This window comes from Ranitomeya variabilis, chromosome 4 (genome assembly GCF_051348905.1).
Source record: "Ranitomeya variabilis isolate aRanVar5 chromosome 4, aRanVar5.hap1, whole genome shotgun sequence".
Lineage (NCBI taxonomy): Eukaryota > Metazoa > Chordata > Amphibia > Anura > Dendrobatidae > Ranitomeya > Ranitomeya variabilis.
The window spans coordinates 382,827,956-382,855,554 of record NC_135235.1 but is presented as its reverse complement, the minus strand read 5'-3'; the positions used below and the strand labels follow the sequence as shown (position 1 = coordinate 382,855,554).

The following is a 27,599-nucleotide window of genomic DNA, read 5'->3' as shown; positions in this document are numbered from 1 at the left end:
AAAAGAACACCCTGCCTACATTGAAGCATGACGGTGGCTTGTTGATGTTTGGGGCTCTTTTGCTTCTTCTGGCACTGGAAACATGCAGCGTGTAAAAGGTAAGATGAATTCAATCAAGTATCAGAAAACTCTACAGGAAAACTAAGTCTTATGAGTGGATACTGAAGATTTAGCATCATTAGAGATTCCCATAGGATACTGATCCTAAGGTATACCTCAAAGTCCTCCAAGGTTTGGTTTCACAAGAATTCTTGGAATACTGTGGAGTTATTGTCAGTCGTCAGATTTGAACCCCATAAAAAATCTTTGGTGATATATACAGTTGCCGTATACCCAAGAATATTAGTGATCTGAAGGCTGTTGCCAATGAATAATCAGGTAAAATCTTTGGAAAGCTCAAATCCCACCAAGGACAACATCTGCAAGGAGTTTGTATGTTCTCCCTGTGTTTGCATGGATTTCTTCCCAAACTCCACAGACATGCTGATAGGGAATGTAGATTTTTAGTACCTATGGGGACAGCACCGATAATGTCTGTAAAGTGTTGTGGAATTAATGGCGCTATATAAGTGAGTAAAATAAAAATTAAGAAATCAACTTTGTAGGCGATATTTCAGTAGAAATTAGACGTGGCGAATTTGGAGAAACCACTTGTTATATTAGTAGTGTTCAGCTTTCTATAGTATTTGGTTTATTTCAAACAGCAAAAAGTTTGAAAATTATGCTTTCAAGTTTAATTTGCAATTTGAATTATTTTGATTATGTTTTGTATTCATCTACAGTTTGCAAAACGTTTGTTTAAAAATATATTGAAATAGTGCAACTAGAGAAATTAACACAAGCTATATCAATTATGTTCTAAATATTTTTCAATTCTTATTGTTTTGTATGCTATTATTAAAAATATGTTTAGCCATCAACTCTATGCAGAGCATCTCCCATACTATAAGACAACTATATATTTCTAGTTAATAATAAGCTACTTCTATAAACAGTCTTGTTTAGAAAACATAAAGTAGAATTGTACTTATGTTTCCATTAGGAAGCAGTAAAATACCTGATAGTAATGGTTTGAGTGTTAACTGATACAGATTAGTAATGGATCTCTTGAGCAATGAACAAAGTCTTATCTTGAAGGTGGAATATGTTCACGTCACAAAATAGGAAAATTAATTAACGGCGGAGGGTGGAGTTTTAGAGTTAAATACTCACTGAAAACTGTTAGGACGCAGATCTTCTAGGTATTTCTCAGTGACCCATACAAGGTATGCTCAACGTTTTTCTGATATCTACACTGATGACTAAATCTTTTTTGTGCTACCTTCCCATACATACAGTTAGGTTCTTCTGTTCAGGCTGTTCATTATATTTTCAGGAACCACAGTTATGGCTTTCCCTGCAACAAATCAAGTCTTTAGTCAAGGCTCACAGGAAAATACTGTAAGCCTCCCGATGGAACATATACAAGCACCACCATTTCATCAAACCTTCTTCAAAGGACAGCCAAAAGCTCTTGGGGTAAGTTTACTGATTGCAATTTAATATCTACCACTCTTATATAAACATATATACACTTATGGACATTATATATACATTCTATATATCTATTTTAACCCTTTACTGACTAAAATCTGAAAAAAAACATTAGTCACCAATTTTTTGGTGGGGGTATGCCTCATCTCCTATACTTTTTTATTCTTTCATTGACATGGCTGTATGAGCATTTGCTTTTTCAGGGACAAAATCATATAAATTTTTTTGCACTGTTTCGAAGTACATGTACATTTTTTTGTAATAAATAAATATATATATATATATATATATATATATATATATATATATATATTTGCCATGCACATATAGAAAAGTAACAATTTTAATTTACTATTTTGTTTGTTTTTATTTATTGCTATTTATATTTCACACCAAGTAAACAGTTGAATTAACTTTTCAGATTATTATGGTTTTGTGGTTACCTATTAATGTGTAGTTTTTTTGTTTTTTGCTATATATTAAGATGTGTTTTTTACTGGAAAAAACTGATTTTTTATGTAATGGCGACTTTTTCCCTTTGATTTTGCTTATTTTTTTTATTAATTTCTGCAGAGGTTTTATACTGTTATACATATATATTTATGTTTTACATAATTTGTTCATTAACAGAACTTAAAAATTCGCTGGGAACAGTTTTTCTCTTTTATGCTCATTTCAGTGTAATTGGGGCACACACTTATAGGATTGATGGGTCTACCAGTACCTAGCAGCTCTGCAATGCGAGGCAGAGACTCAATGCTCATGTGATTTCCAGGTCCTATAGCGGCATCAGCGGTGCCACTGCCTCTGTTTCCTACATAGCGCTCACTGAGCTCTATGTATTTAGCAAAAGAGAAGAAGTGGTGATAAACTGCTTCTATCTACTTCCCGGGGTCCCCAGCGTTGTCTGCGGATTGGGGACCAGACCAGCACCTGTAAGATGGTGCCTGGCCATTATTGAGTTAAAGAAGATACAGATTTGCTTAATTTCTCAGTTCTGTTGTCAACAGTAAGGAAAAGCAAAAATAATGTGCAGAAATAATGAGTGAAATAGTATAGACTTTATTAGATATACTATATATATATATATATATATATATATATATATACAGTATACATACAAACCCCCATGTAAGGATAAAAACATCTAAAAGCATAGGAAATCTATTACTAGTCACACAAGGATGATTTTAACTGGATCCATAAACCACTAACATAAAAAATTAATTGTACAGGAAAATTAGATATGGAAAATGCCAGGCATTTATAAGATGATATTGGATGATAATGTCAAAATATAATACATTTAATATCCAACATATATCAAATATCACCTAAAGCCAGTAAATGAAACCTTAATAATCCGGTAAATAGACGACCATGGCAAAGGACCCCATGCACATCCTCCCTATCTGTCCATATCATGTTACTTATTGGGCGTGCACACCATTTCTGTATTGGCTTTTTCTGAGAGTTAATCTTGGTCACATTGCTTGTGTGGCACCCTGCCTAATATTTGGGGCTGGTCAGTTGTGACGTGATCGCCGGGTGCCAATGAGTTGCTTGCTATATCAAAAGAGGGTTTTGCTGTGGAACTCTATTCCTGTCATGATAATGCTGTTATGAAGACTAGCCTGTGGTTGGCGTTCATAGGAGACCATGATTTTTACTATAAATATTCCAACTGCGGTGAAATTGGATTTTTTTTATTTACGATGTTCACTATATGGTAAAACTGACCTAATAATAGGATTCTTCAGGTCAATATGAGTACATAGATACCAAATGCATATAGTTTTTTTAATTTCAGTAGTTACAAAAAATTCCAAACTTTCTAAGAAGAAAGGTTTTGCTTATGGCATCATTTTCCAAGACTCATAGCATCTCCAATATTCAGGACCTGGGGTTGGGTGATGGCTTATTTTTGTGCGCCATGCTGACATTTTTGCGTATACTATTTTGGGGTAAATATGATGATTTGATCACCTGTTATTGTAGTTTATTGCAACAGACAAAGAAACATAATTCTGGCTTTTTTATTAATTGTCTCGTTACGTCACTTACTGATCAGATTAATTGCTTTTATATTTTGGTAGATCGGATATTTCTGAATGTAACGATACCAAATATGTGGGGGGTTTTTTGTTGTTGTTTTATTTTCAATGTGGCAAAATGTGGGTGGATTTGAACTTGTGTTTTTTTTAATTGTTTTCATATTTTTGTAAACTTTTTTTTCACAATTTTTACTGACCTCAATAGTCCCCTTAGGACACTTGAAGCTGTGATTATTTGATCACTTGTGCAACACATATGAGGACTTAAGCTGTGCTATGTATAGGAAAAATGACGACCTCCTATGAACGCTGGCCACGAGTTGGTGTTCACAGGATATTCACAATGATAGACATAGGGATCTTTTGTAGACCCCTGGTTGTCATGACAACCCATCGGTGCACTGCAATCACATGACAGAGGCATCGATAGGCGGAATTTGTGACACGCTTCCGGCCTGCACGTGTTAAGTCCTGTTGTCAGTGAGGAGCACCGCTCTACCTATGGCTGTTAAAGGCACTTGATGGCTGATTAAATCAGTGGTGTCAGAGCCCACATCAGAGGCTAGGACATGACCTTTGATGTAAATATACGTCAAAGATTGTGAAGGGGTTAAGTCCTCGAAGGCTGCGTTCCCACAATAAACTTTGAGTTTTTTGATGTTGCAGAATTTCTGCTGCATTTTTGCACCTGTTATGTAAATTAGGTCTCTTCCGTTTGTCTCATTGTGTTTTTATCCCATCTTTGACAATGCGGCTTTTGTCTCTAGTTAGTTTGTCGGGCTTTAAATAAAGCCGATTTGTTTTTGATACTTCCTGGTATTTGGTTTTGACCAAACTTTATAGATACAGTCAAGTTCGCATTACATGCGCTTTTGGTGCGTTTCCACAACAAATTGACATATTGTGAATTTGAAACATGAACCGCAGGTCGGTTTGTGCTGCATAAAAAAACCACAGAGTTCATGAGAACTTCATAAATCCCATCCACTTTGTTGAAACTGTAAGATGCTGTGTTTTTGACCAAGCAAAAATATGCAGCGTCAAAAACTCAACAAAAACTCATCATGGTCACCACAGCCTTAAGTAAAGAAAAAAAAAACACGCAAAAAATAGAAAAATTAGAATTGCCCCCTTTTTTTCCATTTAATATAAAAAAGAGAAATACTAATATGACTGCGTAGATGAAAAAATATGCATGTATCAGCCACTATTTGAAGTATCCCAGCCATATTTGACTCTGCGTTTCAGCTGCTGGGGACTGAGACAAACTATAGACTAGTCAGACATTTGGGTTTCTGGCGTATAGGCAGCAACCTGTCACTCCAGGTCAGCGGTAAGGGAGAAGCCACCAGAGAGCATGTATCAGATGTCAGGTTCTCTATAAAGTGAAAAAATGTTTCACTTTATACTTTTCAAATTGCCTCTTCTGAGAAAAAGAGGACTTAAACTCTATAGCGCCACCTGTTGGAATTAGCCAAATCAGTTCTCATGCTTCGCACTGACGAGGGCCAACAGCCCGAAACACCGTGTCTGCGAATTGAGATACTGATTTGGCTTTTTGTTGTGAATTCTGCTCTTGGGCTCCCTCCGGTGGTTATAAGTGGTAGTGCTGCTGTCTCTGGATCGCAGCATTCATCAGGTGTGTCAAGTTTTTGCAATCCTGACTGGGCTATTTAGCCTTGCTTGACCCTTTAGTCAGTGCCAGTTGTCCATTTTTCCTGGAGGATTCACATCCTTGCCTGCTCTCTCCTGCTTTGCTGTTCCTTTCAACAAAGATAAGTTCTGGCCTTGATTTTTGCTGTCCACATGCTGTGGCCTTATTGTTCAGTTCTTTTCCATGTTTTTGTCTTGTCCAGCTTGGTCTGAATAAGGATTTGTTTAGCCAAGCTGGTATCTCTGGAGATGCAGATATACCCTCCATATCTTTAGTTAGCTGTGGAGATTTTTGTATTTTTTGTGGTGGATATTTTCTAGTGTTTTAATACTGACCGCATAGTACTCTGTCCTATCCTTCCTATTTAGCTAGAAGTGGCCTCCTTTGCTAAATTCTGATTTCAGTCTGTGTATGTTTTTTCCCTCTCCTCTCACAGTCAATATTTGTGGGGGGCTGGCTATCCTTTGGGAATTTTCTCTGAGGCAAGATAGTTTTCCCTTTTCTATCTCTAGGGGTAATTAGTCCTCCGGCTGTGTCGAGATGTCTAGGGAGTGATAGGTACATTCCACGGCTACTTCTAGTTGCGGTTTTAAGTTCAGGGTCTGCGGTCAGTACAGGTACCACCTTCTCCAGAGTACGTCTCATGCTGCTCTTTGGCCACCAGATCATAACAGCTTTTATCCCAAGTCATATTGCACGACTCGTTAGAGGGTTGATTGTGACTTGTAGGATCGCTACTTCCAACAGGTGGCGCTATAGAGTTAAGTCCTCTTTTTCTCAGAAGAGGCAATTTGAATATTTAAATTCCCAGAGGAGCATTGCATGGCGAATAAGCCTCCTTACCTTGACAAGCCAGCTGGTATGTCACTCTCCATAAGGAGAAACGCTACCCCTTAGACCTCATTTTATACTATAATTTTGATAGGGGATTTGAACCTGCAATCTCAAACTTGATTACTTATTTTATATACTGGAACATGATAATATTGTAGCAAGAAGAACAAATCACTGTCTCCTACTAATCTCAGACTGTTGCTGGGCTTTCCAGGAATACCAACATAGCAGTGACAGGGGCCTTTATCAGGGCCTGGGTTCTATGGCAACCCACTGGCATCCTGCGATGACGTCCTCAAAGAGTCAATGGGTGCCCGAACAGGCAGGATTGCACAGCTTAAATGCTGCAGTTAGTGATTGACCTTTAATACCTATTTCATAGTCAGTTTCCCTATTTATATTTCCTACCTCCCTTTCACAAGGTAATTAAAACCTTAGTAATGGAGCACATTTTGGTCTATGGTGACCAAGCAAAATTTTTCAAATCTGATGGGGCACTTTATATAGTAAAGACTCTGCATGGAATGCTTTTATATATCCCAGCATATCTTAAACTCTTTATTATGACACATTTTACTTTATGTTAGTAGAAAATTTAGTGTGATACGTTTTGAGTTCATTTAAGAAAACATTTCAAATTTGATGATAATGTTGAAAGATTAGCAATTTTCAAACTATGAATGTTTACACCCTTTAACCAGATAGCTTTACCACGCAAAAAAATTAACATTTACTGTACATCTAGTTTATGTCTATTTCTCAAACATACTTTTTTGTTAGGATGTTAGAAGGCTTTTGTTTTTTCACGAGAATTCGTAACACCTATTTTTCTAGGGACTTATTCAGTTATGAAGGGACTTTGAAGTGCCTATCTATTGTAAAAAAAACCCAAAATGTTATGCTAAAAACTGCATCCTATAGGTATTTAAAATGTCAGGAAATTTGTTAACCCTTCAAGTGCTTCATAAGAATTAGCGCAAAGTGGAAGACTGTTTGAACACATGGCAGGGCACGGAAGGGAAGGACCGCTGTTTAATTTTCAGAGTGCACATTTGTCTGCCATGTTGCAAATACTAAAATGTTTCTTTAGCTTCCAATTTTCCATTTTGGCAACGGCTTTATTTGGAAAGAATGGACAACATTATTTAGATTTAAATTTCTCCCAAATGCAGTGCTACCCCATATGTGGTCAATAGCAACTGTTCGGGTACTGTTTGATTTTTGGAGTGCAAATTTTGCTGGAGTATATTACGGACACCATGGCACATTTGCAAAGTTCCTAAGGTGCCAGACCAACAAAAAATCCTCACAAGTGACAGCATTTTGGAAACTGGACCCCTTAACGAATTTATGTAGGGGTATACTGAGCATTTTTAACTCATAGGTATTTCACAGAATATTTATATCAGAGGTAGTGATGAGAGAACATACTCAGATAAGTTGTATCCGAGCATGTTCGTGTGCTAACCAAGTGTCTTTGGTGTGCTCGAAAAATACATTAGAGTCCCTGTGGCTGCATGTCTCACATCTGTTCGACAGCCTCTACCCATGCAGAGATTGCCTGTTTGCTTGACAGCCATGAGACATGCAGCCGCAAAGACTCGAACAGATTTTTCGAGCATGCCAAAGACACTTGGTTGGCACACGAGCATGCTCGGACAAGACCTTATCTGAGCACATTTGATCATCACTAATCTGAAGTCGATAAAAATGGAAAATAATTTTTTTTCCACTAGCATGTTGTTTCATATGTGTTCAGAAACTACTGTTTAGGCATGTACAAACCCCAGGTAAACCAAGGTTTTGTGCCTGTCTAAATAGGATACCACAGAGAGAGTCATGATTTTTGAGGATTTAGGTGGAAAAGCTGACAGGTCCTCATGGTAGAGCACATGATAGATGTGAACTGAGCCTTATTGTGATTTTTGGGAGCCAGAATGAAGAAAAAATGGCAGTTCAAGAATTATTTTTATTTATTTGTATTTCGATGTTCACTGGATGTTATTTGTGATCAGACAACTTTATTCTGTGGATCAGTTTAATTACAGTGATGTCATTTTTTGTTTTGTTGTTGTTTTGCTACTTTTTCACACTAAAAACAATTTAAAAAAATAGTTATTTAATCACCATATACTTAGAGATATAACTTTCTTTTATTTTTCCAATCACATAAATGAATAATGGCTTGTTTTTTGCAGGATAAGTTTGCATTTTTACTAGTATCAATTTGAGGCACATAACACATGTTGATCACTTTTTATTCAGATTTTTTGGATGCAAACTGAACAAAAGAAAAGCAATTCAGGAGTTTACTATTTACCGCAAAGCTTTATTCTTCATGGCTTTGCTGCCTTCAGTCTGAATCTACAATGTACACTCTGTAATCAATAAGGATGGAGAATTGTTAATTTTGATCAACGTGTGTGTATGCCCATCTGCCAATCACAAGACTCTTCTTTTAGGTGGGACACTATACTAAAGACACACCTCTGTGTGCCTTGGTCTCAAATGAATTGAGGACAAATAGGACCCAGCTATACTTTGCTATACCTAAAAACGTGTAGCGGCAAACACACAAAGGACGAGCAGGCGCAATGATTTTTAAGTCAGTTTAAAAATCATTATCTGGAGCACTTCACCCCACTTATATAGGTGATATGCTGCCAGTTGACATTCTATGAGCACAGAATATTCTTTTTTTTCTCTTAGAACTTTGTACATACCTATAGGTGATTGCTCAAAGGGCCAGACTGTGCTGCATAAACCCTCCATTAGCCTTTTTCCAGCAAGGCAAACTTTAGATGTGCTTTTCACTGTTGTATACACCTATGACCATTGTTATAAAAAAACTAAAACAACGTTAATGAACTTGTATGCGAATATATAATGCCAAACTCTTCTTTCCTCCCATTGCAGGCTGTTCAGATCTCTTTGGGCCTCGTACAAATCTTAGTGGGTACTGTGTTGCTCTACACGTTTGCTGCCTACACTTCAATAACAGCTTACAGCTTCATTGTTTACTGGGGGGGAGCCTGGGTAAGTGAAGACCCCACCTCTGTCATGATATTTATGGCTTCTTATTTTAAGCATTAATTGTTAATATAATTTTTTTTATATATAAATGTAATGTATTTTATATTATTTCTGAAATTCATCTGAAGAAAATTGGGTTTTACGCAACCGCCGATCACCAAACAAGTTACTTATCAGGGGTTATTTAGTGCAGGTGGCCAGTAAACGATGCCCTAGACTATTTCATTTGGTCTTCCAATCAATTAAACTAATGTTGTACTGCCAATATATTAGACATCAGTTATGTAATTGCTCTGGTTATGTCCTAAATGATTTTGGCACATGGTCTGCTTCTGGCTAATTTTTGCTAGCATACACCATCTCCTTGTCTTTGGTGGGTGTCTGACTGCTAAGTACCTCATGATCCTGAGAATGAAGTGTTCACAAAGCTGGTTCAGCACTGAGACTCATGTACAGTGTCTCTCTAAGCAGTATCAGTCACTACTGTGCACAGAAAAGCAACTACTCAATGAATAGATGACCCAAATGTGGACTAACTCTCAACAAGAAGCCGCGAGAAGAGATCCAATATTTTTTAAAACACAAACAATTTTTTATTATTAAAGTATTCTTTAAAATATAAATAAACACTTCTTTAAAATATATCTGAGTGCCCCAACTAGGAAGGACTCTGAAACTGGTTAAATAATACACCATAATGGTGATATAAAGCTATTGTGGAGCATAGAGAACCTTCATATACTGCCTAACAGTATTCCATCTATTCATAAGTATACAAACAATGAGCAAGGCAGGGATGCAAAGTGCAAACTATATTGTTGTCAAGTGACATTACATAAGTTCAAAGCAGATCTAGCCAATACAGTGAAAATCAAATAATATGAAAAGATGAAGATCCTTCGTTATTACCCGATTTGTGAAATGCTCCACAGACCCAGTGGGAGATCAGTGTCCCTCCTCACCCCGACGCACGTTTCGCTTCCGCTTCTTCCGGGGGCATCTCAATGAATAGGCCTGTGTTACAAGAAACTCTACTGTCAACCTTTAGTGGATAATTATTTGGAGAGCAGAGAACAAGGGATCCCAATGTGGGAACCCCTCCAATATGATCTCATGTCATATTAGAGCACTTTACAGTGGGTTTGCTATACCTTTGCATAGGGGTTCCTTTTGTTATAACAGCATTTACACATTTAATGTGCTAACCTCCTAGCTTGTGCTAATTATGTTTTCTCAATGGCCCAATTTGTTATTGCTATATACTATTTTTTCTATGATTTATAAACTGACTGCCAATGATTATGGCATCACGAAGGAAAACTTTATCTTATATTTTGTTAATTGCAGTACATTATTTCGGGATCAGTGACGGTCGCAGCAGCAGAAAAAATATCTCGCAGTCTGGTGAGTGTTCTTTTTTTCATCAAATGAGCAAACAGATAGGCAGAAATTTCGGAGCCACAGTAATAATAACCAAATAAGACCAGTTTCACACGTCAGTGTCTCCGGTAAGTGTAGTGACAGTTTTCTCATGAACCAGAGACACTGACACAAGTGGACCTATTCAAATAAATAAGTCTATGCACATATCAGCGTGTTTTCATGGACCGTGTGTCCATGTGCAAAACACACGGGCATGTCCATTTTTACCTGGACACACGGGCCGCAAAACGTGCCACACATGTGCACACGGAGAACAATGCATACTATCCTCCGTGTGCACAGATGGCTGCCAGGGAAGTAGCGCTACTGTAAGCGCTGTTCCCCTGTGTGTGGTGCTGAACACCGCTTTCATCCATTCTCCCCTGCTCTGCCAGTGAGCAGCGCGAGCAGAAGACAATGAATGAATGAAAAACTCGCTGTGGGGTCCCCCCATGTTGTTAAACCAACCCGGCAAGACTCACAGGTGCGGGCTGCTATTCTCAGGCTGGTAAGGGGCCATGGACTTGGGCCCCCCAGCCTAAAAACAGCAGCCCCCTGCTGCCCAGAAAAGATCATCTATTAGATGCGCCAATTCTGGAGCTTTGCCTGGTTCTTCCCACTTGTCCTGTAGCAGTGGCAAATGGGGTAATGAGGGGTTAATGTCACCCTCCTATTGTAAGGTGACATTAAGCCCGGCTTAGTAATGGAGAGGTGTCAATAAGACACCTCTCCATTACTAATCCTATAGTTGGTAAAGGGTTAATTAAACACACCACACAGTAAGAATAAACTCTTTTAATGAAATCTTACACCACACAGTTTGCCATCTTTATTATACTGGTAATCCAAGCGACGCCCTCGATCTCCATAAACCAACAATATACCCATACCTGTCCGGCATTCAGTCAGTCCCACGGCATAATCCATATCTAGGGGATAGACATTTTACAACCGGGAGCGGTGCTAATGTTACTGGCCCGGCTGTAAACTACTGGGGAATGAATGATATGCAGCAGGCGCAGGCTCAGTAACTAACGGTGACGTCACTGAGTCTGTGCTCACTCGCCGGCATGAACTCCTGTGACCTCAGGACCGTGGAAGAATGCAAATGATGAGGTCACTGTGACAGAGCTTGAACTGCCGTGACCTCATCACTTGCATTCTCCCACAGTCCTGAGGTCACAGGAGTTCATGCCGGCAGCGAGCACAGACTTAGTGACGTCAGCGCTAGTTACTGAGCTTGTGCCCGCTGCTTCTCATTCATTCATTTGCCGGCCGAGCAGGGGAGAATGGATGACAGCCGCGTTCAGCACCACACGCAGGAGAACAGCGCTTACAGTAGCGCTACTTCCCTGGCGGCCGTCTGTGTGGCACTGGTGCGGCACACGGGCGGCACACGGTTGCCACACATGTGCTGCATGTGTGGCGCCCCAGGGTCCTGGTCATCACAGTAGCATTGCTTTCCTCACGGGGAGAGTGATGTTACATTTGGAGGCAAGAAGGGATAACTGTCACCAGGTAAACACAAGCATGCAACACATTCACACTCCAGGCCACAAGGGAGAGCTTTTGATCCTATTTACTAGGTGACTCCCCATATATATGGTAGTCTGTAGGGAAAGTCAGTCAGTTCTTGCCAGGAAACAGACTGGATCAGTCTGAGGCAGAAGAGGGTGTGCGGAGCTGTGTAGCCACAGTGCTGCAGCTCCTGGAAAGAGACATACCGAAAGCTGAATATATTGCAGTGAGCATGTACAAGAGCGAAGCACAGGAGAAACACCGGACCTGGTACCGAGTACCCCACGGCCCTGGCGGGCGACTCACATGTAGTACACAAACAGACACACGGACACTGATATCTCCGATACCAGGACGTGTGAAACCGGCCGAAAAAAGTATTCTGCCAGCCATGCAGAAGTGTACAAAAAAGAGCATTAAGGCTGTGTTCGCATGAAACATTTTTTGCAGCACTTTTTGCTGCGTTTTGTTTTGCAAATTAAAAGTTGGCTTTTAATAGTGCCACACTTGTTTTTTTCCGGAATTAATTTGAAAACTTCAGAGTTTTTTAAATCTGCGGCATGTCAGTTCTTTTAGCATTTCCTCAGCATTTTTTTACCCACAGAAAGCAATGAGAAAGTGCAAAAAATGCAACATTTACTGCAGGCAAAACACATATAATCCGCACCCAAAAACACCATGAAAAACCCCCAAAAACATGAATTTTGAACATAGTTTTACTACCAAGAGAGCCGATATTAGCTGCAGAAAAAGAAACACTGAAAAAACGCTGCACATGAACATAGCCCAAGAGCATGTGCCCACATGAAGCATTTGCTGCAGACATTTCTGCTGCAGATACGGAAGTGTTGGCAGGAGAAGCGCATTTTTGCAAAATGTTTATGCATTTTTGGTACTTTTTTTAATGCGATTTTGATGCGTTTTTTCCTCCATTCATTAGAATAGGTGAAGAACGCCGCAAAAGTGCTGAAATTCTTGACATGTTGCAGATATGAAGATCTGCAAGGGAAAAAAAAACAATGTGCAAGAGATTTTAGGAATCTCACTCACATTGTTGGTACTAGGAAATTCATTGGTTTTTCTGACCAAACTGTGTGAATAAAAAGTAGACAAAAACGCAGCAAATTCTTAATTCTATCATTCAATTAACAAGATTTTACAATTTAGCGACTCGCATCACCGCAAGATAAATAGACATGCTGCCTTCTGGAAAGATGCGCCGCATGTCCATCTCCGTGGGTAAGCCACGGACATCTCTGGACGCATAGTGGGCATGGGATTTCTTGAAATCCCATCCACTATGCTGTAACATCTGGACGCTGCAGGTTGGACGCTGCACAAGTACGAAGCACCCAACCCGCGTTTACCGATCGTGTGCACATACCCTTAGTCTTCTGTACAGATGGGCAAACCCAAAGTTATGAATTCAGCGATTGTACCTGTCCAGTTCTAAATACCGAACATCGACTTTCCCGGAAGTCCGTACCAATCTTCGGAGGTCCTGGTTAAAAGAATGAGAGAATCAATATTTAAAAAGTCTTTTTTAGTTCCATTTTCCATGTCACAAAAACGAAATATTGTATTTGCTTTCACTACGGCCACTAGGGCATGCACAATAGTACATTAGGCAGGACAGTTTTCAGCACTGATGTGCGAACTAAGGTGCATTACTAGTTCTCACTGAAGAGAGTGGTTTCAATCACAGATGTCGGCTCCATGATATTTATTGGACTATATTTATTGCTCAGACTACAAAACTGTGGTCAGGTGATTCATGCTTCCCAAAATATTGGCAGTATGAATTGCAGCCTGGATGCATGATTCCAGACATTTTATTAGACTGCATTAGTAGATCAAGTACATCATCTGGATTGAATAAGCAGATCTGAGATTATTTTTTCTTTCTTATCATTTTAGGTTAAAGGGACTTTAGGCACAAATGTGATCAGCAGTCTAATCGCATTGTGTGAAGTTTCACTGGTCATTGTTGATCTAGCTCGTCCATATTATTATAGATATGGACCATGTTTCACAAATCCATGCTCTTTATTTCAAGGTACCATCCTGGTAAGTGTTACATTTTCCTCAATATTATTATAGTTTCCTGTCTCATTTATGCGGAATGAACTTTGGAAAGACAGTCCATAGTTATAAAGTGGAAACCAGTAACTGTCGTAAATTAGAATACTTTATAGTAAGAGGTGAGGTAGAACTGTGAAGCATAGTGGAGTGACTCAGAAGCCAGGTCAATCGTTCTACCAGTGTGATCTATAATGTTCTACATTATTGATCTACAATATTTCACAGATAAGATAGATGTTTTAAAAATGAATTGCTGTCTTAGTGATGCATGTTTAGCATCATGTCAGAAGCTACACATAATATAGAACTACCATTCATGTATCAGTGATAAAATGCAATTAGGATGAGGCCATGTGTGGCATTCGCGTCACGGTTGAGAACCACAGTGGCCAATTGCCATTGTGAAAAACTGATGTTTTCAAATTGCCAATTATGCAATTTTTTAATTCTGTGGGGTAAAAGGTGTTTGACCCCCAAAAAAGTACAGCCATAGCAATTGCCACATCTGGCCTTACGTTTCCCAGGGCCAGACTTGGACTGAAATTCAGCCCTGGCATTTGAGAGCACATAGACCCACTTACAGCACCAATCCAGCATTTCTTTTCAGCTCTGGAGTGGTGCTACTTATTTAAAGTCACATACGATAAAATTATACTTACCTACCTCTGTCTTCACCTTTCATTGGCGTCGCTTTGCTTGCCATTCTGTGACCGCAACTTCTGAATGATCAGAAGTCAGGGATAACAGTCACATGTTGTCATTGTAAGTGTATGAGAGCCAGAACAAGGCCAGATCTCATATACGTGCATTGAAAAGAGACCTTTTATTTCCCCAGCAGCCCCACTCTTTCAGTCATAGGGGTGGTGTCGGCACGGTTCCAATCACAACTTCTGAATGATCGGAAGTCAGGGATAACAGTCACGTCACATGTTGTCATTGTAGGTGTATGAGAGCCAGAACAAGGCCAGATCTCATATACTTGCATTGAAAAGAGACCTTTTATTTCCCCAGCAGCCCAACTTTCAGTCATAGGGGTGGTGTCGGCACGGTTCCAATCACAACTTTGTGCATAGTGAGCCGTGGCTGTAACCGTGCTCTTGCCACTGAATGACAGATGGATCTAATTAAATGGACGCAATTAGTGCTTATACCTACCTTGGCCATTGCAGCAGGTTGTCAGCTAAGATATACAGCTGACACCTGCTGATGATGGTACTGATTCTGCTTGTGAGCTAGAGCCGCCATCATTGCACTGTATGGCGGATTGCAGTGAGTCATCTTCTGCTGCATCGTATATATATGGCAGATTTCAGGAAGGGATGAAAAAAAACCCCTCCTTTCCATATTCAACTATGACAAGCAGTCCAGCAGCGCAGAAAACAGATGCCTCAGCTGCAGCACACTACGCTCCAACACATTGTCATTAATGGGCAGTGGGCGCTCCTCCTTTAGCCTTCTTCCTGTCTCAGAAGCTCCAGTGCCCCAAAGGCTACAGATGGCATGCTTAGGGGCCACATGAGGCTTTTGGGCCACATTTTTGAGACCCCCGTATTATTGATCAGTCAGTTTTGCAAAATTAGCAGGTTTAGTCGACTTTAGGGCACATTCAGGCAACTGTATTTTCTGCTCTGTGCTGTCTATGTGCTACACTCAGAGAGCACACAGACCATTAGTGTGCAAATGTCCATGGCTGAGTTTCCACACAGATCTGTATAAAAAAAATCCTAACATGCACTTTCCTGGTCCAATTTACAGACCAAACCGCACATTGACCATCAGATCTGCATTTTGTGGATGTGACTTCCTGTTTTGTAAGATTGCTGTCTGAACCAAAGCATCGTCTAATGTAGTCAACAGAATTAAATTGCATTTACACTGAACGATTATTGTGGGCAAGTTCATTCCACAATAATGTTTCTCTGTAAACCGGCTTCCGATCACTTAATGAAAGAGCAAAATGCTCATTCATCGGGTGAAATGATCTTTTGTGCAGCACAAAAGATCATTGCTCTCTGCGGATCTTTCTGTGTAATCATCTTTTTGTGTGTAAGATCTGTACCTCCAAGAACAATGGCCGCCTAAGAGCACTGAGCGATCTATTACATATTGCTCAGTTCACTTCGCATTGTTTACCATGGCCAGCCGACAGATGATCAGGGGAGAGGTCGATCATGCTTGTCCAATTTTGAACTGCTGATTGCATTGTCCTCTTGGAGAGAAGCCGCAAGCTAACGTGTCAGTCGGTGACTCTCTCATAGAGAACACAGGATCGCTTGCCTAAACGAGAGCTCATATGTATGGGAACGTTGGGTGAGATGGCTGTAGGCCGAAGCAGTGTTCGGCCAACAACAATCTAATTTTTATGGCCAGCCGTAGTGTAAGGAACAGCAGAACCATGAGACACATCATCTGCCATCAGTGTCCTAGGTATATAAAAGCCATTTGCAAAGTTTAACCTTTTCACTGCCTAGCGGCTCTCTGCAGTAGTCATAATATATGATGTTCTTGTGCCCTAACCAGGCAGATGGAAACTTACAGAGTGAGAGACATGATGTGATATTAAATGATAGGCATCTTTTTCTCTCTCTCTCAGATGAATTTGGAATATAATATTTATGACACATTCAAGAAGTTTCCCTGGTATCGGTTTCCTTTAATCAGACCAATGAGCAGTATCAGAGGCCATGTCTAATGTCTTCAATATTGCTGGCATTACTAATGTTCCTTTTTTGTAGCATACTGCTTTTTTTCCAGTAAAACTTGCGCTGAAGCTCCAATACAAGTGATAACCTAGTCTGAGCATGTTACTTTTGTGGAATAGTCATGTATTTATTATTTTATTTTAGATTATCCGCTTGATCACTCTTATCCACCTAGTGTTGATCACATTCCTGCAGTTCAGCATGTCTGCCTCAGCCGTGGCATTTAGTATTCGCTCACTAAAACAGAAGACTCCGACTGTACCCCAGGTATGGTACCTCTCTGTAGCCATGTTTAGTCATACTTATTCAGTACCTTGCTGTCTTGCTAATGATTATTATGTACTGCAGTATGTACACCATCCTGGCATTATGTATAAAAATAAATAGATTTTTATCATGAATGCCATCAATATATAAGACACAAACCATTTAAAGGAAAAGTAATAAAAGACAAAGTGCTTCATAAAGTAATATCCTTCTTTCTCTCTTGATTGCCCTCTATAGCATTCTAGTGCCGTGTTCCTGGAAGCATCCTTATTGTCCTACCCTCTTTCCCCTACAGTGCTGGTCCATATTAATGTGTAGGTCTGTATGTAAGTCTCCAATAAGCAAGCAGAGAGGAATACCAGAGACTATTGGGCACTATTGGATACACCCCCGAGTACTGCAGGAACTAAGTACAGTCATTGATAGACCGTTATTTTTAATCTTTAAAGAGTCCATAATAACAGGGTCTGTACCACAGGACTGGCGTATAGCAAATGTGGTGCCAATATTTAAAAAGGGGACAAAAACTGAACTCGGAAATTATAGGCCAGTAAGCTTAACCTCTACTGTGGGTAAAATCCTGGAGGGCATTCTAAGGGATGCTATACTGGAGTATCTGAAGAGGAATAACCTCATGACCCAGTATCAGCACGGGTTTACTAGGGACCGTTCATGTGAGACTAATTTGATCAGCTTCTATGAAGCGGTAAGTTCCGGACTGGACCAAGGGAGCCCAGTGGATGTAGTGTATATGGACTTTTCAAAAGCTTTTGATACGGTGCCACACAAAAGGTTGATACATAAAATGAGAATAATGGGGATAGGGGAAAATATGTGCAAGTGGGTTGAGAGCTGGCTCAGGGATAGGAAACAAAGGGTGGTTATTAATGGAGCACACTCGGACTGGGTCGCGGTTAGTAGTGGGGTACCACAGGGGTCAGTATTGGGCCCTCTTCTTTTTAACATATTTATTAATGACCTTGTAGGGGGCATTCAGAGTAGAATTTCAATATTTGCAGATGACACTAAACTCTGCAGGGTAATCAATACAGAGGAGGACAATTTTATATTACAGGATGATTTATGTAAACTAGAAGCTTGGGCTGATAAATGGCAAATGAGCTTTAATGGGGATAAATGTAAGGTCATGCAATTGGGTAGAAGTATTAAGATGTATAACTATGTGCTTAATTCTAAAACTCTGGGTAAAACTGTCAATGAAAAGGACCTGGGTGTATGGGTGGATGACAAACTCATATTCAGTGGCCAATGTCAGGCAGCTGCTACAAAGGCAAATAAAATAATGGGATGCATTAAAAGAGGCATAGATGCTCATGAGGAGAACATAATTTTACCTCTATACAAGTCACTAGTTTGACCACACTTAGAATACTGTGCACAGTTCTGGTCTCCAGTGTATAAGAAAGACATAGCTGAACTAGAGCGGGTGCAGAGAAGAGCGACCAAGGTTATTAGAGGACTGGGGGGTCTGCAATACCAAGATAGGTTATTACACTTGGGGGCTATTTAGTTTGGAAAACGAAGGCTAAGGGGTGATCTTATGTTAATGTATAAATATATGAGGGGACAGTACAAAGACCTTTCTGATGATCTTTTTAATCATAGACCGGTGACAGGGACAAGGGGACATCCTCTACGTCTGGAGGAAAAAAGGTTTAAGCATAATAACAGACGCAGATTCTTTACTGTAAGAGCAGTGAAACTATGGAACTCTCTGCCGTATGATGTTGTAATGAGTGATTCATTACTTAAATTTAAGAGGGGACTGGATGCCTTTCTGGAAAAGTATAATGTTACAGGGTATATACACTAGATTCCTTGATAAGGCGTTGATCCAGGGAACTAGTCTGATTGCCGTATGTGGGGTCGGAAAGGAATTTTTTTCCCCATGGTGGAGCTTACTCTTACCACATGGGTTTTTTTTGCCTTCCCCTGGATCAACATGTTAGGGCATGTTAGGTTAGGCTATGGGTTGAACTAGATGGACTTAAAGTCCTCCTTCAAGCTTAATAACTATGTAACTATGTAATAACTATGTAACTCCTAATCCACATATGAACCTGGGTACTTGTGCTCATGTCCCCTTTATAGCTAGTAGTCCGAGTTATAAGTCCTAGACTCGTAATGGTATAAATTCAGGGGCAGATTAAGGGTAGCCAGGGCCTTAGCAGGATACTATGTAATAAGGGACAGGGCTATACATAACAAGAGGGGATGCTATCCCAATTCATTATAATATAGTGTGCTCTCATCCATCCCCCATCCCAATTCATTATAATAGTGTGATCTCACCCATCCCAATTCATTATAACATATTGTTCTTTCCGCTATCCACATCCAATTGCATTATATCATACTGTGATTTCACCCATCCCCCACCCCAATTCATTCACTTTAAAGAAAGAAGAAGGAAAAAAGGAATAAATATCCTCTCCTCTCTGGCGATCCCTTACAGCTCTGTTTCCTTCTACTTCTTGCCGTTGCATACATGGTAAATGATGCAGCTGATCGCTCCGGCTGAGTCATAGAGAAGGCGACAGGCTGCAGCTACGCTCCGTCTCTCTATTGCTGGCAGCAGAGCAACAGGAACCCTCCCTGACGGCGATAAGCGCCACCAATGATGGTGCAAAAATATTATAATGAGGGCAATCTTGCCTAGGGCCCAGGCAGTAGCCCAGATTGCCCTCTTAATAATCCGCTTATGTTTAAGCATGATTGTTGATGATTAGTTATTTCTGATGTTTTCCTTTCTTTGGCATTATTTCAACACATGTGTAACTGCTCCAGACCAGCAAACTGCCCAAACTTCTGCTTTTACAGAGGTGGTCACATTTGGTGATGGACAATCATTCAAGGGCATTTAATTCTCAGCATCTGGCTGCTATTTACCCTCAAACTCTAAGGTCGTAGCAAAGGTATATTTAATATTTCACTACTAATACCACTACTGCTAATAGTAGTGCATTGAATTTTTAATTTCTATATAATTCCAGATGCTCATATTGATTACATAACATAGTTGCACACAAGCATAGTGACTCAAATATATATCCAACAAAAATAAAAAGAACTGAGAGTCCACAAGGCTATATAAAAAAAAGAATTATATTATATATTCATTAAAATAATGACTTGTAGTTTAATATATGATCACAGGCAACAGTGGTTATGGAGGCCACATGAATACATATGTGTTGGTCTTAATAATACTCAATTATAAACACCTGTATGTATGAACAAGACTAATTAGTGTAACGTACATATGTTGGGCATCTATACATATATCCAGGGCCAGTACATATGATTGTATATCAATAGTATAAGTGCAAGAGAAAACATCTAATATATAAAGCTGAATGTGTGTGTGTGTGTATGTATGTATGTATGTATGTATGTCCGGGATTGGCATCTGAACCGTAGCAGCTACAGCCACAAAATTTTGCACAGTCACACGTCTGGACCCCGAGAGCGTCATAGGCTATGTTGTGAGGTGAAATTTTAACCCCGCGCTTTCCAATTCACCAAACAATTTTGCCCCTATCTACATAATGGGGAAAAAGTGAAAGGAAAAGTGTTGGAGGCGTCGCAGCTACAGGCACAAAATTTTGCACAGTCACACGTCTGGACCCTGAGAGCGTCAAAGCTATATTGTGAGGTGAAATTTTAACCCCGCGCTTTCCAAGTCACCAAACAATTTTGCCCCTATCTACATAATGGGGAAAAAATGAAAGGAAAAGTGTTGGAGGCAAATTAACAGCTGCCAGATGTGAACAAGGGGGACTTAAAGAATGACAGCGATGGCACCAAAGAGTATATACTGTACAGTTGCTAAGGTGGGGCCCCAACATGGGATAATCACACCACCACGGGGATATGAACACACACACAAAATGCGCCACACACTACCACGTGCTCGAACACATATACCACCCTCAGTGCACATTTCACCACACATACACCAACCTCGCCACATAAAAGTAGAAACACAAAAGTCGCCGCTCAAAACTCGCCACGCGCAAAACTCTCCACATGCAAAACTCGCCACACGTGCAAAACTCGCCACACGCAAAACTTGCACACGCAGAAAAATTGCCACACGCAGAAAAATTGCCACATGCACAAAAGTTGCAACACATGCAAAAGTTGCCTCACACAAAACTTGCACATACTCAAAAGGCACCACACATAAAACTCGCCACGCGCAAAACTCGCCATGCGCAAAACTTGCTGCACACAACTTGCTACACTAACCTGTCACATGCAACTCGACACACAAAAAGTTGCTACACGCATGTCGCCACACAAAACTCATCTCACAAAAGTCCCTACATGCATGTCGCCACACGCAACTCAACACACACAACTTGACACACGAAACTCGCCCTAAAACACACACAAGTCTGGTATCCTTCAAAAATAAAAATCTGATTAATAAGCAGACAAACTACAAGAGCAACAAATGTACCATATAGGAATCCGGCAGCTGTCAGTCACATGACCAGTCTATTATGTGTATGTGTGAGCTAATATATACTGCCAGGGGGTGGGCTTACTGTTGGCTGGGGATTTATCAGGCTGCCATTTTAGCTTACAAATACTGAGGTAAAAATACTGACCAAATAACGTGTGAACGAGGGCTAATACAGGAGGAGATGGCATACAGCTATATACTATATACAGGAGATGACACACAGGTATATACTATTTACAGGGGAGATGACACACAGGTATATACTATATACAGGAGGAGATGACACACAGATATATACTATATACAGGAGAGATGACACACAGGTATATACTATATAGAGGAGGAGATGACATACAGGTACATACTACATACAGGAGGAGATGACATACAGGTATATACTATATACAGGAGGAGATGACACACAGGTATATACTATATACAGGAGCAGATTACCTACAGGTATATAGTATATACAGGAGGAGATGACACAGGTATATGCTATGTATAGGAGGAGATGACATACAGGTATATACTATATACAGGAGATGACACACAGATATATACTATATATAGGTGAGATGACACACAGGTATATACTATATACAGGAGATTACATACAGGTATATCTAATATATAAAGCTGAATGTGTGTATGTATGTATGTGTGTATGTCCGGGATTGGCATCTGTACCGTCGCAGCTACAGCCACAAAATTTTGCACAGTCACACGTCTGGACCCCGAGAGCGTCATAGGCTATGTTGTGAGGTGAAATTTTAACCCCGCGCGTTCCAATTCACCAAACAATTTTGCTCCTATCTACATAATGGGGAAAAAGTGAAGGGAAAAGTGTTGGAGGAAAATTGACAGCTGCCAGATGTGAACAATGAGGACTTAAAGAATGAGAGCGATGGCGACAAAGAGTATATACCGTACAGTTGCTAAGGTGGGGCCCCGACATGGGATACTCACCACACACGGGGATATGAACACAAACACAAAATGCGCCACACACTACCACGTGCTTGAACACATATACCACCCTCAGCACACATTTCACCACACACACACACCAACCTCGCCACATAAAAGTCGAAACACAAAAGTCACCACTCAAAACTCGCTACATGCAAAACTCGCCATATGCAAAACTAGGCTCACGCAAAACTCGCCACACGTGCAAAACTCACCTCATGGAAAACTCACCTCATGCAAAACTTGCACACACAGAAAAATTGCCACATGTACAAAAGTTGCACCACATGCAAAAGTTGCCTCACACAAAACTTGCACATACTCAAAATGCACCACACATAAAACTCGCCACGCGCAAAACTCGCCATGCACAAATCTTGCTGCACACAACTTGCTACACTAACCTGTCACATGCAACTCAACACACAAAATGTTGCTACACGCATGTCGCCACACAAAACTCATCTCACAAAAGTCGCTACATGCATGTCGCCACACGCAACTCAACACACACAACTTGACACATAAAACTCGCCCTAAAACACACACAAGTCTGGTATTGTCCTTCAAAAATAAAAATCTGATTAATAAGCAAACTACAAGAGCAACAAATGTACCATATAGGAAATACGGCAGCTGTCAGTCACATGACCTGTCTATTATGTGTATGTGTGAGCTAATATATACTGCCAGGGGGGAGGGCTTCCTGTTGGCTGGGGATTTATCAGGCTGCCAATAGCAACCAATCACAGCTCAGCTTCTATTTTGCTACAGTTAATTAACCTGAGCTCTGATTGGTTAATATAGGCAACAAAGACATTCTCAGTATAACAAAGCTAATATATGTTGTGAAATGCTTCTATTTGCTTAGTTTTTGCCTTTTAATAATTACATTTCTATCTATTTGTTTTGTGGTTTTTGTGTGCAGAATAAATTTTTGTTAACACATTCTATTTTGCTAACAGCAGTCATTAACCCGGGCGAAGCCGGGTAGTACAGCTAGTATGTATATAAAATAGCATCACACTTTATGGATCCAGTGTCTATATACAGTAACAATGCACATCAACTTGTATGCCTATGAGTGAACACTGGATGAAAACATTGAATTAATGTCTGTAAAGCACTGCGGAATATGTTAGCGCTATATAAAAATAAAGATTATTGTTATTCAATTAGTTTGAAATATGAAGATGTAATTATGCTGACATTTATATGGTTGAAAATTGACTCCCGTAATAAGGTGCAAATGAGTTTATTTAAATAAGTGAAGGTAGCCATTCACATTATATTAAAAAAACTGCATTGAATTTGTAACCATGTACATACAGTCATGGCCAAAAGTGTTAGCACCCTTGAAATTGTTTTAAAAAAATGTAGTATTTCTCACCAAAAATTACTGCAATTGCACAAGTTTTGTTATACACCTGATTATTTCCTTTGTGTGTATTGGATCTACACAAAAAACTGGAGAACAAAATGCAAATTGGGCATCATTTCACACAAAACCCCAAAATGGGCCGGACAAAATTGTTGGCACCCTCAACTTAATATTTGGTTGCACACCCTTTGGAATAAATAACATCAATCAATTGCTTCCTATTTCCATCAAAATGTTTCTTACAGTGCTCAACTGGAATTTTTGACCACTCTTCTGCAATCTGCTCCAGGTCTCTCAGATTTGAAGGGTGCCTTATCCCAACAGCAATTTTAATAGCTCTCCACAGGTGTTCAATGGGATTTAGATACAGACTCATTGCTGACTACTTCAGAACTCTCCAGCACTTAGTTTTCATCTATTTTTGGGTGCTTCTAGAATTATGTTATGGTCATGACCTAAGATGCAAACCCAATTTTCTGCCGCTGGACACTACATTGCAACCCAAAATCCATAGGTAATCTTCAGATTTCATGATGCCTTGTACACAGTGAAGGCACCCGATACCACAGGCAGCAAAACAACCCCAAAACATCTTTAAACCTCCACCATTTTTCACTGTAGGTATGGTGTTCTTTTTTTGTAGGCCTCATTCAATTTTTGGTAAACAATAGAATGCTGTGCTTTACCAAAAAGCTCTTTCTTTCTTCTCAAAAGCTTTTTCAGAAGGATTTGGCTTACTCTTGTAAACTTTAGCAAATTGCAGTGTAGCTTTTTATGCCTTTATGTGTGAACAGTGCGGTCCTTCTCGGTTTCCTGCATAGTGTTTCATTTCATTTAAATGTCGATGGATAGTTTGTGCCAAAACTGATGCAACCTGAGCCTGCAGGACAGCTTGAATTTCTTTTAAACTTGATTGGGGGTGTTTATCCACCATTCAGGCTTTCCTGTGTTGCAACCTTTCATCAATTCATCTCTGCCATCCACGTCCAGGGAGATTATCTACAGTGCTATGGGCTGTACATTTCTTAGTTAGGTTGTGAACCATGGACAAAGGAACATCACAATCTCTGGAGATGCAATTGTAACCCTGAGATTATTGATATTTTTGAACAATTTTGGTTCTCAAGTCCTGAGACAGTTCTCTTCACCTCTTTCTATTCTCCATGCTTAGTGTGGCACACACAGACACAAAAATACTTCTCCCTTTTTATTTGGTTTCAGTTGTGTGATTTTCATATTGCCCACACCTGTTATTTGCTACGGGTGAGTTTGAACAAGCAACACATGTGTGAAACAAAGTTATTTACCCACAATTTTGGAAAGGTGTCCACATTTTGGGGGGTTGTGTGAAATTATGTTTAATTTTCCTTTTTTCATGCTGTTCCAATGCACACAAATGAAATAAACATATGTCTAACAAAACCTATGTAGTTGCAGTCATTTTCTGGGAGAAAAATTTCATTTTCTGTAATTTCAAGGTTGCCAGCACTTCTGGCCATTACAGTATAATGACTGTTGAAATATATATATATATATATATATATATATATATATATCATGGCACATAATTATATATGCCATGAATATAAATGCAGCACCAAATATATGCATGTAAGTTATGACCACATTACATTCATCAGGTGTCTAATTGTAAATCAATTATCAATGCACATGGTCTGTGTAAGTCACTAGACCACAAGTGTTATAAATATGTCTCACCAAACACAAGCATATTAAAGGGAACCTGTCACCCCCAAAATGGAAGATGAGCTAAGCCCACCGGCATCAGGGGCTTATCTACAGCATTCTGTAATGCTGTAGATAAGCCCCCGATGTAACCTGAAAGATGAGAAAAAGAGGTTAGATTATACTCACCTGGGCAGGCGGTCCGATCCGATGGGCGTCGCGGTCCGGTCCTGGGCCTTCCATCTTCATAGGATGACGTCCTCTTCTTGTCTTCACGCCTCAGCTCTGGCACAGGCGTACTTTGTCTGCCCTGTTAAGGGCAGAGCAAACTACTGCAGTGCGCAGGCGCCGGGCCTCTCTGACCTTTCCCGGCACCTGCGCACTGCAGTACTTTGCTCTGCCCTCAACTGGGCAGACAAAGTACGCCGGAGCCGCAGCATGAAGACAAGAAGAGGACGTCATCTTATGAAGATGGGAGGCCCTGGACCGGACCGCGACGCCAATCGGACCGGACCACAGCGGGACCGCCTCTGGGTGAGTATAATTTAACCTCTTTTTCTCATCTTTCAGGATACCTTGGGGGCTTATCTACAGCATTACAGAATGCTATAGATAAGCCCCTGATGCCGGTGGGCTTAGCTCATCTTCCATTTTGGGGGTGACAGGTTCCCTTTAAGCTGCGGCTATATTTCACATATTGGAAGTTCAAATGCAGATTATCGATGTGTCTGGCCGTAAATCACCAGATCACAAGCAGCATCAGACCAAGAACCAGTGTTACCTATATTAGATTCAACAGTACACACACCATCCACTGATTCTGATATGGGATAGTCTTTATTTGATGCAAATTTGTACGTTTTTTTTCCAAAGGGGCGTGGCTCATAAAGGTGTGACTTAAGGCTGCTCTGCATTATTACCCTGTGAACCATGATCCCTTGTTAAAGAGTATAACAAGTAGCACTAAATTAAAAGAGAGATTTAAAAAAAATTTGAATAATTCGGGGAGCAGCAGGAAGAAATAAGCTCAACAACTTTCCACTTTTGACCTAGTGACAGATCTTCTTTAATGGAAATTATTTAACATTAGTATATTTGTAGATTCAGAAGTTGATTTAATAATACAGATTACTATAATAATTAATCATTTTTTTTAATTTTTGTATATGTTTACAGGTCATGATAGTACAGAACCCAAACCCTACCAGCTTCTGATCATTCAGAATCCATCTTCATGCAACATGCAGCAGCTGAAATGATTAGAATTACTTAATTTAGACTGGATCAAAGACCAAATTTACAAGTCCGAGTATAACCATCAGTGTTCGAAATGCAATTTCCACATCGGCCGCGGATCTCCTTTAAATATGCCTATGAGCTTTTGAGCAGAGGTCAGGAAAGCCATGGCCCATCGCGAAATTGTAATCCGTACACGGAATATGAAATTCAGACATATGAAACCAGCCTGAGACTGGATTTGCATGTCCATGTTTTCTAACAGTACATGGATGCAATATGGATGGCATCCGTGTGCAGTCCATTGCATCACAGACTCATTCATTGATATACGTCAATCTTGTCCTTGAATCTGACCAGACTCAGACATGTCTTTTACTTCTTTATTTTTGCGAACCATTGGTGCGCAAAAAAGGACATGTGAATGACACCATAGACTATAATAGGTTCATTTTCTATCTGCAAAAAGAAATAAATAAAACACATATGCAAAACTTGGACATGTGAATGGATCGTAAGGCTATGTGTACATAAAGAATTGTACTGCAAACGTTTTTTGACGCACTTTTCTTGTATGACCAGTATCTGAATAATGATTTGCTAAGTATGAAATAACAAAAGAAAGATGTAATGGGGTGAACTCATTCATAGTATATAATTAACAAGTGAGCAATATACAATTTGTAAAATATGGAAAGTCAATGCCAACAAATAAAGAAAGGGGTTTATTTCG

The 27,599-nt window shown here is 39.9% G+C and overlaps 1 protein-coding gene across 2 annotated transcripts; it reads left to right on the top strand.

Annotated features, from left to right (window-relative positions):
- LOC143768942 (membrane-spanning 4-domains subfamily A member 8-like) lies at positions 1-27,599 on the top strand. 2 transcript variants are annotated; one of them, XM_077257547.1, is made up of 7 exons: positions 1-98; positions 1,376-1,518; positions 8,992-9,111; positions 10,456-10,512; positions 13,966-14,115; positions 16,977-17,099; positions 26,807-27,599. In XM_077257547.1, exons 1-7 carry the CDS (start codon positions 83-85, stop codon positions 26,843-26,845), a joined length of 648 nt encoding a protein of 215 aa, XP_077113662.1. In that variant the 5' UTR covers positions 1-82; the 3' UTR covers positions 26,846-27,599. The 2 variants fall into 2 exon arrangements, with proteins under 2 accessions (XP_077113662.1, XP_077113663.1); XM_077257548.1 differs by lacking the exon at positions 1-98 and adding an exon at positions 1,231-1,265.